Source organism: Sinocyclocheilus anshuiensis, unplaced genomic scaffold (genome assembly GCF_001515605.1).
Source record: "Sinocyclocheilus anshuiensis isolate Anshui unplaced genomic scaffold, SAMN03320099.WGS_v1.1 scaffold38, whole genome shotgun sequence".
NCBI lineage: Eukaryota > Metazoa > Chordata > Actinopteri > Cypriniformes > Cyprinidae > Sinocyclocheilus > Sinocyclocheilus anshuiensis.
In genome coordinates, this window is record NW_015544213.1 from 1,603,408 (window position 1) to 1,617,585 (window position 14,178).

The window sequence follows — 14,178 nt, forward strand, 5'->3', positions numbered from 1 at the left end:
AACATAGCAGTCGTCGTTTACTCCCGACATCTGAGCTGCTGAAGACACAGTGGATTATTTTTGTTTTTGAAGGGAATGCACCCCTAATCTACATAAATGCGTCTATGTTCGCGCGAATCATTCGTGATCCAGCTTCACCTACAGAAGAAGTGAGTGTAAGGTTTTTTTAACGAATCTTTGCAAATCGCCTTTCCTAATAATGTGCTAATTAGCAAGTTTCACGATGAATGCGGCTAAAGTAAACAGTCTCTCTGAGAGCGGCTCGGAAGAGAGGGGCGGGGTCAGCAGAGCTCATTAACATTTAAAGGAAAATGCTACAAATCTGCATGCTCTGAAAAGAGCTGTTTTTGACAGGGTAAAAAAAATTGTTTTTTACACTACCATTGAGAAATTTTAACCAAACTATGTTACAGACTTTTCATTAAGACCCTAAAGAATCATATCAACTTGTGGAAAATGGGTATCCTATGACCCCTTTAAATGTGTCTAAGCAGCTGGAGTTACAACCTAGGAAACAAGACCTGCGTCCTGTAAGGTCTGTCTGCCATCTAACAACAATTTCCAGACAAAATGAAGAAAATGTTCCATCCTTGACACACAAACAGAACAATAACAAGAAGAGGAAAGACACCAATGGATAAAAGAGAAGAAGAGAGCTTTCAGCCCATCTGGGTGGTGCTGTTCTCTGATAGGATGTGGTGTGAATCCTTTTGATATGATGTTTGTTTTTAAAAACTGCAGTGTGTATTGCTTCAATAATTGTACAATTTCTAAATGCCAATATTAGAGGCAGGCAGTGTGCTAATACCAAAGAAATTCACGATTAAAAAGATCTAATCTGGTTGACAAATGGGAAATGGGAAGTCCATGATATCAGCAGCTGGAGAAAAAAAGAACAAAGTAGCCACTTGAAGATTTGCATGTCTGGCTAGAGGAGCGAACGAAAGGTGCCACAGTTGTGCATTTTAGATCTTTAAAAAATTAATTCACATAATCATGTTTCTTTATAGACAGTATTTTCAATTATTTTAGATGGTAACCAAAGAAGGACAGGAATAACCAATCCAGATGTTACAAAAAATCAGGTCAAATCCAGACATAATAAGGCAAACAAGTAACAAATGGACCTGCACAGATGCATCGCATTCTAGATGATGCAAGCACAAATGAGGTCATTGCCAGCGGGATGACAAGCCCGCAAAATGCTGCCAGACTGCAGAGGTTTTGTGGGTTTTGTAAACATTCCCATTCCCATTGTTAAATCGCTCTCATTTTCCTATATGTAGTTGTATAAAAATTCAGGAGAACACCTATTAGGGTCCTATGATTTCCGTGATGTGAAAAACACAGAGGAAATGGTGGAATCCAGTCATAAAAATGGAATTTACAGTCTAACACAGAACGTCAGAGAAATTGGCAAATTTTGAATGAATATATCAAAAGTAGGGCCGTACTACAAATCAAACCACGGTACGGTAGTATTACACATACTCAAGCATGTTACGTGATGCTTGTGGTGTTTTCAGCATTTAATTTGATAAAACTATCATCATATCATATACACACAGAAACTAGTGTACTTCTCAAAGTAATAATAAAATTATTTAAACTTTATTTTAATATGGAATTTTTCTTCCATGTTTTAATTTTAGCAGTGAACCTCAATTTGTTTGCCACTTTTCACTTTGTTTGCCAAAAATAAAAAGAATTGCAAAATTTTCATTTGATTACATTTTAAAAGATTAAATTGCTATGTTTTATGCCTTCATTTGATTATCACCGCTAATAAATTTGCATTAAATCACAAATTCAGAAAACAGAATTTATAAAAAAATAAATAAATAAAGCAAAACAAAACAAAAACATTTCAGGTCCCTATATTGTTAAAAAAAGAATAAACTAACAAACAAAAATAAGTAAATAAATAAATAATTGTTTTCAAATAGTATGAATCAAACATTAGACATGCTTTTTGATTATTAAATATTTAATTAAACCAGTAAACCATTAATTATACCATTAAAACAGAATCCAGAAAATAAAACAGAAAACAGAATTTGGGAAAAAATAAAACCGATTTCATAGGGCCCTAAATATGTAATTGTTAACTTTTAATAAGTAGTCAAGAAACATTTAATATCATTATCAATGTTGAAATCTGTTGTGCTGCTTAATATTTTGTTTAAACATCATACAATTTTTCAAGATTGTTTGAGGAATAGAAAGTTTAAAAGAACAGCATTTATTTGAAATAGAAATCTTTTGTAACATTAGAAATGTTGATCAATTTAACATGTACTTGCAAAATAAAAGTTTCTTTTGCCATTTTTTTTTTTGTTAAATTGTATAAGTTTCATGATTTCAATTAATTAGATTTTTTTGATTGCCAAGATTTAATTTAAGACAAAAAAATGTGAATTTGGGAAAAAATAAAATGGAGTTTTGGAAAAAATAAAACTAATTTATAGGGCTCTAACCTATAATTTATAAAATACCCCTAAGCACTTGTCCTTTCCTCATGACCACACACAAAGGAGAGGCCGAACCATCTGTGTACCACACTAGAAATAGGCGTATCTGAGCAGGTGTTGGGTGATGTTGCTTTAGGCCAAATAAAAGCAATGTGATCAAGAATGAACTTAGGATTTAAGGCCTTTTCTCAGAGGAGAAATGGTGACTCATCCCATTTTCATTCCCATCCCTGATCTCAGATGTTCCTCATTCACTAGCTGCAAGAAAAGAAATGCTGTATGAGAGTTTCTAGGATACTAGTGGCAGAAAAAAATCATCTGGGACCATTGAACGGCACTTCTCTCTTACATCAACACCCACGTACAGTACACCCACATGCATGATCTAAAAACATGCATCCATGACGTTCACGCGCTTCTTTCAGCTACTGAACGCTTGGTGTGCTTCCGAGATCTCAACCTTGACTCCATCGCAGGTTTGTCAATTGCTGATATTCATACATAAAAAGAGGTTAATTTTAACAAGAAGGAACTAGTCTTCCCACTCTCGGCAATTGCGTAAGAGGTCGCACCAACGCAAATAAAAAATGCATCGGTGAGAGACAAAGAAGAAAAAGCTCTGGGAAGCAGAGAAGTGGTCATTGTCTGTGACAGGGCCTGAGGTGTGTGGGTGGATGCTGTAGTTAGATCAATTCTAGAAAATATGAATACAAGGTGCATCATCAATATTTTTGGTTAGTTGTCCCAGAAAAGAAAAACTATACATTTTAACTGCAGATAAAAGGTACATTGGGATTGTTTAGGAGTACACTAGCAAAGAGATGACTTGAATGCAAACAAATATGAACTAAACGCCAGAAAACTATAATTGTGATTTGATACAGTCTCATATGTGACCCTGCACCACAAAACCAGTCATAAGGGTAAATTTTTCGAAATTTAGATTTATACATCATCTGAAAGCTGAATAAATAAGCTTTCCATTGATGTATGGTAAGCTCTGGGAAGCAGAGAAGTGGTCATTGTCTGTGAGAGGGCCTGAGGTGTGTGGGTGGATGCTGTATGTGAATACTAAGGTTAACGGCAAAGTGCTGCATGCCAATCGAAACAGCGGCTCCAAGACGTGTAAAAACTGACTCGGTATCAAGCATAGCGATTTTCTCTATGTCTAGTATCACTGCATGTCTATGCATGTCCATGTCATGTCAAATTCTACTGTAAGTGTCAATATAATATCAAAGAGTTTCTTTTGCTGAGTGATAAACCACAAAGAGTTGCTAACAGCAAACATGAAGTGAGAACCATGAACACAAAAGTGCATGGCACTTAATTTTTTATTCTAAATTTTTTAAATATATATATATATATATATATATATATATATTTTACTTAATATCCTAATGATTTTTCGTATAAAAAAAAAATCTATAATTTTGACCCATACAATGCATTTTTGGCTGTTGCTACAAATATACCCCAGCGACTTAAGACTGGTTTTGTGGTCCAGGGTCACATATTAACAACTAAAAACTCCTGAAACCAACCAGAAACATAATTAAATGTACAGTTCATCCAAAAACAAATGTTCTGTCATCACGTTCATACCCTCATGTTGTTCCAAACCTGTTTGACTGTCTGTCTTCTGTGGAACACAAAAGAAAACAACTTGAGGAACGCTGAAATCCAAAACAACGTTGGACCCCATTGACTTTCGTTGTATGGACAGGCATTTTTTCTAATATATCTTCTTTTGCATTCCTCAGAAGAAATAAAGTCATACAGGTTTATGAAGGCAAGTAAATGACCGTATTAAAGTATGCCTTTAATAGCCTAATTTATAGTTCTTTATTTATGCAGGGAGTGATATGGACCAGCGGTTCTCAATTCCAGTCCTCGCGTAGCCCCGCTCTGCACATTTTGAATGTTTCTCTTATTGCTTCAGATGTGTTATATTTGACTGTAAGTGCCCTGCGAAGTGGACATTACCGGATATTCCTCCATGATTCCAGTTTGAAGGGAGCGTGCATGTTCCATACAAAGGGCATTTAAGTGTGCGAGACGTGAATTTAAATTGTATTTATTTACAGAGGTATATTATGTCTCACTTCACGCTTCTCTAGTAAGTTTCGTATGTGTGTGAAGACGCTGCAGGCAGCGGCGCAGCGCAAATCTGTAAATGAATATTCCGAAGTGAAGTAAACTTCAATAGATTTCCCCTGCTCAGGGAGTAGGGAGCAATGGACACTGTGTAGGGACCATGTCAATCAGAACACAGTTCATGCACGGAGCTCACTTCTAACGAGATGATGATCTGAATCAGGTGTGTTAACAAAGAGAGACATGCAAAACATGCAGAGCGGGGGTACGCGAGGACCGGAATTGAGAACCGCTGATATGGACTACGACAATATGGGTCAAACTTTCAGATCTAGCTCTAGCACTGCCATCCAAGCCATTGTCTGTCCACTACTGACGATATTATTATTTAACCAAACGGGGTCACCGCTTCCAATTCACTCCCACATGTGGGTCTCATTAGAAAGTCCAGAGAAGAAAACAACAAGCGACTTACACAACAAGCAACACTCAAGACCTTCGCCAAAGATCCCAACACAGATAAACTGCCATTATAAAAGCTTGTTTTTGCACCTGATACTGAATCTAATGCTTAAGTAAAAAATAGGATAAGATAGAAAGATAAAGCTGAAACCAGAACTGAATACAAGTTCTTCCAGTCAATTGGAAGATAAAACAATCTGTGACCCCGTTTTGCTTAAGAAACCTTGGTCTCTATAGAAAGTAAGTAGGAGGAGTGCAGCTACCTTGTTACTTGTAATTTAGCTGAGGTTTTTATCCAAAACGACTTGCAAGGAAAGTCTCTAAGGACTCAGTTCTTCAATTGCACCTATTGCAACCTTTATATTCGCAGTGTAGCATCTTACCCATTCGGCTACCAATACCCCAACATCCCCTTTCGCCATAATAATATGAAAGACCAGACATGAGATTAGGGCTGCACGATAAATCGAAATGGAATCGAGATCACGATTCGACAGAAGTTGCGATTGTCATGCGCATCTTTCAGTGAAGCACGGTTCTGTGATCAGCAGTAAATCTCCTGCTGATTACAGAACCGGCATTACTAACAAATTGCGCATGACAATTGCATTCGATTAATCGTGCAGCCCTACATGAGATATCAGAGCTCTGAAATGTCAAGCAGTGAAAGTGAGTAACGGCTGCAGGTTCTGAATCAGCGGTGATAATGAGTCAGCCTCCTGTCCAGGACTATGCAGTACAGACGAGTCATTACACACTACCGCAGACAGAGTTATAGACAGAGATAGGAAACATCATCTTTGCAGAGGTCGAGAGAAAATAATATAAATGAAGCGGTATACTCGGTTGAACAATACTGAAATAATCTGACATCAAATATCGACATTTGAATGAACATTATTCATGGCATTTAGAACAAATTAGTCATATTATTTATGGTCGTGTTGGGTTAAAACATACACAAAAGTCTGAAGTCTGTAAGATGTTAAACGTTTTGGAAAGAAGTCTATTATGCTCTCCAAGGCTGCATTTTCTTTTATCAAAAATGCAGTAAAAAAACTGTAATAATGTGAAATATTATTACAATTCACATTAACTGTTTTATACTTGAATATATTGTAAAATGTCATTTATTTCTGAGATGCAAATCTGAATTTTTAGCATCATTACCCCAGTCTTCAGTGTCACATGATCCGTCAGAAATCATTCTAATATACTGATTTGATGATCAACAAACATTTCTTATGATCATTGTTGAAAACAGTAGTGCTGCGTCATATTTTTATGAAAACCGTGATACTTTTTTCCAGTATTGTTTTACGAATAGATTTCAAAAGAACAGCATTTATTTAAAAAGGAAATATTTTATAACATTATAAATGTCTTTACTGTCACTTTTGATCAATTCAATGTGTCCTTTCTGAATAAAGGCAATAATTTCTTACACTAACTAAAAAAAAACTTACACTACTGATCATTAATTATCTAGCCATATTTAAAATTAGTAGTAGGCCGTCATATAAGCCAGGAAAAGACATTAGCCTATCTGATCATGTGTACACCTGAAAAATGTACAGATGTTCCCACCTTTTGTGTTCATTTGATAATTTTTTTTTAATGAATTTGAAGTAAAACTTGTATGAATGTTAATTTAATTTATTAAGAGTGTGTTATTTTTAAATAAATTTGTCATTATTTAAAAAAAAATATATATATAAACAAAATATAATATAACTGAAACAAATGAAACAAATGTCTGGAAATTAAATATAACACCATGCATATATATCTTGGTCTTATATGTCACCGGCTACATTAGTATTTATACATCTGTATCAGCCATAACATTCAGCCACTTTAAAAACAACATCTAGCAATTCATTTGCCAACCCATCTTGTCTAAATTTTCTGTTCCACAATCACTTTAAAGGAAACTTTGCAAATGAGTTACTCCGTTCATGCCTTCAATCAAGAATGCCATGTAAAGCAAACCAAACAATGACAGATGCTTTTCAATACTAACCAACAGACCTTCATTAATCAACCTCAGGTTATTGAGGACATGACATCTTAATTGGAAATACATACTGGGGCTCGATCGCACCCAGTCTTTGCCCCTTATGCCCCAAACAGATCACCACCTCCGCTCCAGAGACACAACCTAAGCCATGGGCTGTCATTCGGCTCACAAATGGAAAACGGCCTAAATCAATGGCCTGGAAAAACAAGTGCCGGCTAATTTTAGGGAAAAGGCAGCCAGTGGAAGAGAACATCAACACCTCACATTGGCCTCAATGTGACAATGTGATCTATACGGTCCATCCGGAGGTAAAAAACACACCGGTCACAAACTCCAGGAGACTCAAGCTAAGCAAAGAGTTCCATCTAAGCGCTCTGCTTTCCACTCTGCATATGTGTAGTTATTATTCGAGCCTCTCATTCTGATTTCTCGGCTCCTGCTATTATTAGCTGCCTCTGAAATCCAAGTCCACTGAGGGTTCCTCCATCAGCTACCGCTCTACCATCATGCACCACTCTGAACAGAAGTCCCTTTGATTTTTGGTCTGCATCTTGTGCTGATGAAAACAAATGTGTCAACTAATGTCAAATTGAAAAGATAACAACAGGGATTTTAAAAATAGGCAATAAAAAGAAAGCGGTCCAAAAGCAACTGTCCCTTGCAAAGAAATACAGTCATGCTATCTACATAATATGTGGTTAATGTTTAATTCGCTCTGGAAGGACAAAAGGGGGATTCCATTCTCGCACACTCTTATCCTTAAACCAGTTAAAAGAGAGAAGGCTGGGGGAGATTGAGAATGAGAAGGACTGGTTTTTATAGCTCAACAGTAATCCTGAAATGTTTACCTTTTGAAGGCTGGTAGGATTAAGTTGCGTCTTATCAATTATTTTTATGGCCACCTGCAGGAAAAAAGAGAAGAGGAAAAAATAAATTTCACTGCCTTGTTCAATGAAGTCTGACGAGTAGCCAGTAAAAGAGCCTCAATATTATGATTTTATCTCCACAGCTCAACTCAACAGTGAATCTCACTAAAGCATTTGGGAACAAGTCTGGGTCGTATTTCATTCCCAAATAAAAAAAAAAACTATTTATTTATAATAATTTACTTATAATATTGATATTTTAAGGACCATTAAGTTTTTGTTTTTTTTTGCATAATGGCATTATTTGTATGTAGAAAATGTGGTTAACTGCAAAAAATGTTATCATACAAAAAAGTTATAAAAAAGCAAAATTGTGCTCTATATATATATACTGTATATATATATATCCAAAAGTTCTCCATTGAGATCTTCATGAAGCTCACCTCTCGTCCTGTGAGAATGTGTCGTGCCAATTTGACCTTGGCAAAGTTGCCCTTGCCGATGGTTTTGAGGAGCCGGTAGTTGCCGATATGTGGCTGTTCATCGGCACAGGAGGCGATGGAGTTCCGACAGCGGGCCCCTGACCGCCCTGGACGGGACGCCACTTCATTCCGCCCATCCGTGTGTGATGTGTGCTGGAGACAGATGGGGGGAAAAAAGATTAGTAAAGACAAATATACTACTGTTCAAAAGTTTGGGGTCTGTAAGATTTTTTTTAAAGAAAGTATTTTTTGTGCTCAAGGAAACATTATAATAATCAAAACTGAAAGTGAAGACATTTATAATTTTACAAAAGATTTCGGTTTCAAATTAAAGTTGTTCTTCTGAGCATTCTATTTATTAAAAAATCTGAAAAAAAAAATGAAAAAAAAGTAGTACCAATTCCACAAAAATAGCAGCACAATTCTTTTCAACATTGATGATAATAAAAAAATCATGAGCAGCAAATCAGCATATTAGAATGAATTCTGAAGGATCATGTGACACTGAGGACTGGAGTAATAATGCTGAAAATTCAGCTTTGCATCACAGGAATAAATTACATTTTAAAATATATTACACTAGATACCAGTTATTATAAATTGTAAAAAAATATTTCACAATATTATGTTTTTTCCTGTATTTTTTTTTATCAAATAAATGCAGCCTTGGTAAGCATAAGAGACTTTCAAGAGCATTCTCAATCCTAAACTTCCATATAATTTTGTGTGAATGCAACAGCCTTTCAATTAGATAAAACTGTCAGAACATGCCATTAAAAAGTTTTAACTAAAATTCTACTCATTTTGGAGATCTCTGTATACTGCATTCGTTTTGGTAGTCTGACAGCTGTTAAATGCCAGGTAAATGAAAACATAGGGAATGTCAAATGCTGTTTGCATGAAGATATTTGAACCCGACAACCTCAAAGAGGAGCTTCACCACGGGAAATATCTTCATTTCCTCCCATCAAGGATATATATCTGTGAACCGAGCAGGTCAAAGAGTTTCAGTTGACATCTGTTTGTGCTACAGTATAGTGCCTCTTAAGTTTCCCCTCATAAGGGAGACATGTAAATAAAGTAATCTGGACAAAATGTCAGATGGTTTCCTGGATTTCTGCTTTGACTTCCTTTTTCGCTGAAAAATACTGGAGCTGCATCCTTTTAGAAATAGAGAGGGATACTTTTTCAAAATTAATTTTTTTTGCTGATTTTTTGAAGACAAAGTTTCTTCCTGCCAGTCAAGAATAACTAAGATTTGCTACTTTATAGAAATGGACACCAGCGTTTTTATGTGAATATTAAGTTATAAGAATTTAAAGTGACAGTGAATTTAAAGGAATAGTTCACCCAAAAATGAAAATTTGCTGAAATTTTGATGAATTTGTTTGTTCATGGGAGCAGATTTGGAGATCACCAAAACTCACCAGATCCTCTGTCTGCAGTGAATGGGTGCCGTCAGAATGAGAGTCCAAACAGCTGATAAAAACATCACAATAATTCACCATTAATTCACACCCCTCCAGTCCATCAATTAACATCTTATGAAGTGAAAAGATGCGTGTTACTGCGTGTAAGAGACAAATCCGCTATTAAGAGGTTTTTAACTTCTGGCCAAACGACTAGTCCATTTCCTACAGTGAAAAAGTAGGCTAAATAACCTGTTGTCCTCTCACATCAGAATCCACAGACATATTCGCTTTAGACTTTTTTGCTTTGTAAACGGTGCTTAATCTGTGCATATTTCTCTCCTGATTCAGACTTTCAATGAAGAAAGCAGCATTATGGAAAGAGGGCTTATATTTTAGGTGAAAGTAATGGTTTGAAGTTGAAAACGTCTTGATGGATTTGATTCTTACAAACACGCAGCTATTCACTTCACAAGATGTTGTGTGGATTACTTGTGAATAACTGTGATGTTTTTATCAGCTGTTTGGACTCATTCTGACGGCACTCGTTTACTGCAGAGGATTCATTGGTGAGCAAGTGATGCAATGCTCAATTTCTCCAAATCTGTTCCAATGAAACAAACTCATCTACAACTTGATCTAAATTTTCAGCAGATTACAATTTTTGAGTAAACTATTTGTTTAAAGTTTGACAGTGAATGTGAAGTTATAAGAATGTAAAATAGTTCAGTGCCACTAATGATGATGTTAACATCTCAAACAACATTACCCAAAAGACAAAAACACCCAGCTACCTCATTGAATCAATAACTGTAATGGATGAGCGATGATAATTAGTGGCCATGACTGTAGTAAATCTATTTAATATGTCAGCATCACTGAGCAAACAAAAGGCAGTGATGACACCATCGGTTTGCACAGCGAAGACTCATCTATGATACATTTTCAAGCAGCATGCCGGTCCATCTGGAACAGAGGGACTTAAATTAGCCCTCAAAAGAACTCCAATAGACATCTTAATGATAATATTCAATGTAGATGAACAGGCCACAGCATGCGTGCTGCCGGGATAAAGAAAAATGAACAATATCTCTCAATAAGGGATCCAGGAAATGAGGTATGACGTGGATGGAGACTGAAACAATACATGAGAGGAGACAGAACAACAAGATGTTGCCTGCATCACTGTGAGTCATGCTATTCAAGTCATGAAAAGACCTTAAGCATTATAAAATTGGGTAGTACTAGTAAATCTTGGTCAAGATTACTTCATTTTGTAATTCAAACTCCACAGGTTTTAGTTCAACTATTACATGACCATTAGTCATATAAAGTATTACTTCATCTATTTTGCTCTACAAATAATGGAATTGTTGAAAAATCACCTTTTGTGTTCCACAGAAGACATGTTTGGAACAACATGAGGGTGAGTATATGATCACAGAAGTTTCATTTTAGGTTGAACTATTGCTTTAAACTACAAAATGAGGTTTAAGGTCCAAAATAGATAGCAGAAGCTCATAAAAGCCTTCAATGTCATAAAGCAGCACTGAGACAATGATGAGAGCAGCACCATACAGTAATGAATCAGATCAAAGATAAGCTTTTTAAAAGAAAAAAAAATCAATAACCATTTAGTTGTATTACCACAAAATAACAGTGGATGAAAGCAAAGGCAGGAGCCAAGATGTTCCAAAGAGCATCTTGTTCTTCATTTTGTACCGTCTGCACAAAAAAGTTCACATGGTCACTGGCTCAAAATTATCTATTTGATTCATGACCTACAAATATTGCAGAATCATAAATACTTCTTATTCATTTCACATAATAACAATAGATTTGTGTTACAGTTTTTAAACCCTAAAACTTATTTGTTTCCAGTTTTAAATTCAGTTATCAATACTAAATTTGCAATGTGGTCTCAGACATTTGTACCCCACTATAAACTACCTTTCAAAAGTTTGAGGTCAGTTTTTAAAAGAATTTATAAAAGAATTTATTTAAAAAAAACTTATATTGTGAAATATCGTTACAATTTAAAATAACTGTTTTCAATTTGAATATATTTTAAAGGGGTCACGAACTGAGAAATCAAAATTCCCTTGATCTTTTGACATATAAGAGGTCATTGTACTTTAAAAACATCCTGTAAGTTTCAGAACTCAAAACTTTCTCGTTAGTCTAAAAACAGCTTATATTGAAGCCAGTCTGCCAAAACAACAGGTTGTGGATTGTGCCACTTTATGATGTAACAATGTGGCTAAACACCGCCTCCACAAAAGAAGATCAACCCCTGCTTCTACATCACTGCCTGTTTAGCTCCGCCCACCGATTCGCGCATGTCTACGCAGAAACTAAACTAAAGATGGCTCCGAAGACAACAAGACGCTGTGCAGTGCCAAGATGTGGAAAAACAGTCTGCATTGCCTTGCTTCTAATCCCTACATTAGGAAAGAGTTGATGAACTTTATTTTTAATGAAGCTCCAGACCGCGTCAGTAAGAACTTGGTCCTCCTTTGTTCACCTCATTTTACCGCAGATTTGTTTACAAACAAGGCACAATTTGACGCAGGATTTTGAGAAAGATTGAAACTAAAAGATGATGCTGTAGCCTACCAACTACACCAGATTCGATAGTAATGTCGCAACACACAAGTGTGAGTAACTGTTTTTATTACGTGGTCACTATTGCTTGATATTGTTTGATATGTACTGACTATTTACACGTTTTTAACCTAAATCACAGCAGCGTCCATCTATGAAGGATGTAGGCTGACAAACATACACAACTGTTAGCCAATCATAGCAGTGGCGTTTCTACAATCCACCACAGCTATTCAAACAGAGTTTCGATGAGGGGGTCAAAACAGGACAGAAAATTCTAAATTATGCCTATTACTTCTAAATTATGATGTTTTTTGATGTAAAAATCTTGATAACATTATAAGTGGACCTCAGAGAACAGTACAAAATAATAAAAAGGCAGTTCATGACCCCTTTAAAATGTAATTTATTCCTGTGAATCAACATTTCAGACAGCTGAAAGCTGAATCATTTTTCAGAAAGCTGAATCATTACTCCAGTCTTCAGTGTCACATGATCCTTCAGAAATCATTCTAATATATTGATTTGGTGAAATATAATTTTTTTTAACAATGTAAAAGTCATCATTGTAATTTTTGATCAATTTAATGTGTCCTTGCTGAAAATAATATTAATTTCTTAAAAAAAAACAAAAAAAAAACTTTTGAACAATATTTCGATTGATAACTTACATTCTACATGATGGTACATCTGGTTTTAAGGTACCTGATTGACATACTAGTATGGGAGTCATTCAGTTGTTAGTTATTAAGTTAATAACGAGGAATAAGAGAATGAAGTCAAGAGCAATTACAGGAAATACTCACAAACCAGTTCCCAATATGGGGAACAAAATATTAATCTCCATTACTGATCCTCAAGCCACAACCATTAACATGATTACAATAAACTACTAAAGAGAGCCAGTCACCTTGATACATGCTTCTGGTCTTATTGTGAACCACTAAGAAAAAAGTGCTTGTCTTCATGATCAAACACATGTGAGTCTAATTTACTCCCAATGGATTAAATTAAGTTCCGTCCTATATATTTTCTTTCAATCAAAAATATGTAACATAACAAGTGAAATGGGCTGCAAATGGCAATTCACATTCAGTAAAAGTAACAGAAAAAGATACATCGCACAGATATTTTAAACCAACCAGTATGATAGAAAAGCCATGCACTAACATGCCAAGAAGCTCTACAAAGCACATTTGTAATGGTATTGTGAGAGCATTCTGCCACCCTGTAATTTATGTGATTCATCTGAGCTTTGTTCCCAGGCTAATACTGAACCCTAAAATGAGTAATATGGCAGATATTGTTTGTAACTACCAGTGTTAATTTCCACTAAAAGTCCACTAAAGGAGGTAGAGCTTTTTCGCATTTGGCTCCCAAACTCTGGAATAGCCTTCCTGATAACGTTCGGGGTTCAGACACACTCTCTCTGTTTAAATCTAGATTAAAGACACATCTCTTTGGCCAAGCATTCAAATAATGCATCTCATAATCTTTTACTGCAGTTATATCTGATCAAATGCACATTATTATTCTTTAGTTTGGGTTAAACAAATCAATTTAGCTTGGTTGGAACAGCAGCTACGCTAATTATGTCTCTATTTGTTTCTCTGTTTTTGCCTAGGATTTACACAAGTTTCAGTCTGGATCCAGAACACCTGAGAAGAGATGATGCCAACCCCTCAGAGGACCTCAGATGATGCCAACCCTGAAACAACATACAGAACTACCACACTTTGCTATAAGTTTGATTGCATCATATAATAA

General features: G+C 35.6%; 1 protein-coding gene across 8 annotated transcripts in view; it reads right to left on the bottom strand.

Moving 5' to 3' along the window:
* LOC107697167 (MAP/microtubule affinity-regulating kinase 3-like) overlaps positions 1-14,178 on the bottom strand; it is a 61,163-nt gene that overhangs the window by 41,891 nt on the left and 5,094 nt on the right. For all 8 annotated transcript variants that reach the window (XR_001635165.1, XM_016497828.1, XM_016497832.1 and 5 more), the window contains exons 2-3: positions 8,360-8,551; positions 7,899-7,952 (exon numbers count right to left, since the gene is read on the bottom strand). Coding sequence is in view for 7 of the 8 variants with exons in the window: in XM_016497828.1 (XP_016353314.1) it covers positions 7,899-7,952; positions 8,360-8,551 (246 nt within the window). In the remaining variant the exon portion in view is untranslated. The remainder of the gene's footprint in view (positions 1-7,898; positions 7,953-8,359; positions 8,552-14,178) is intronic.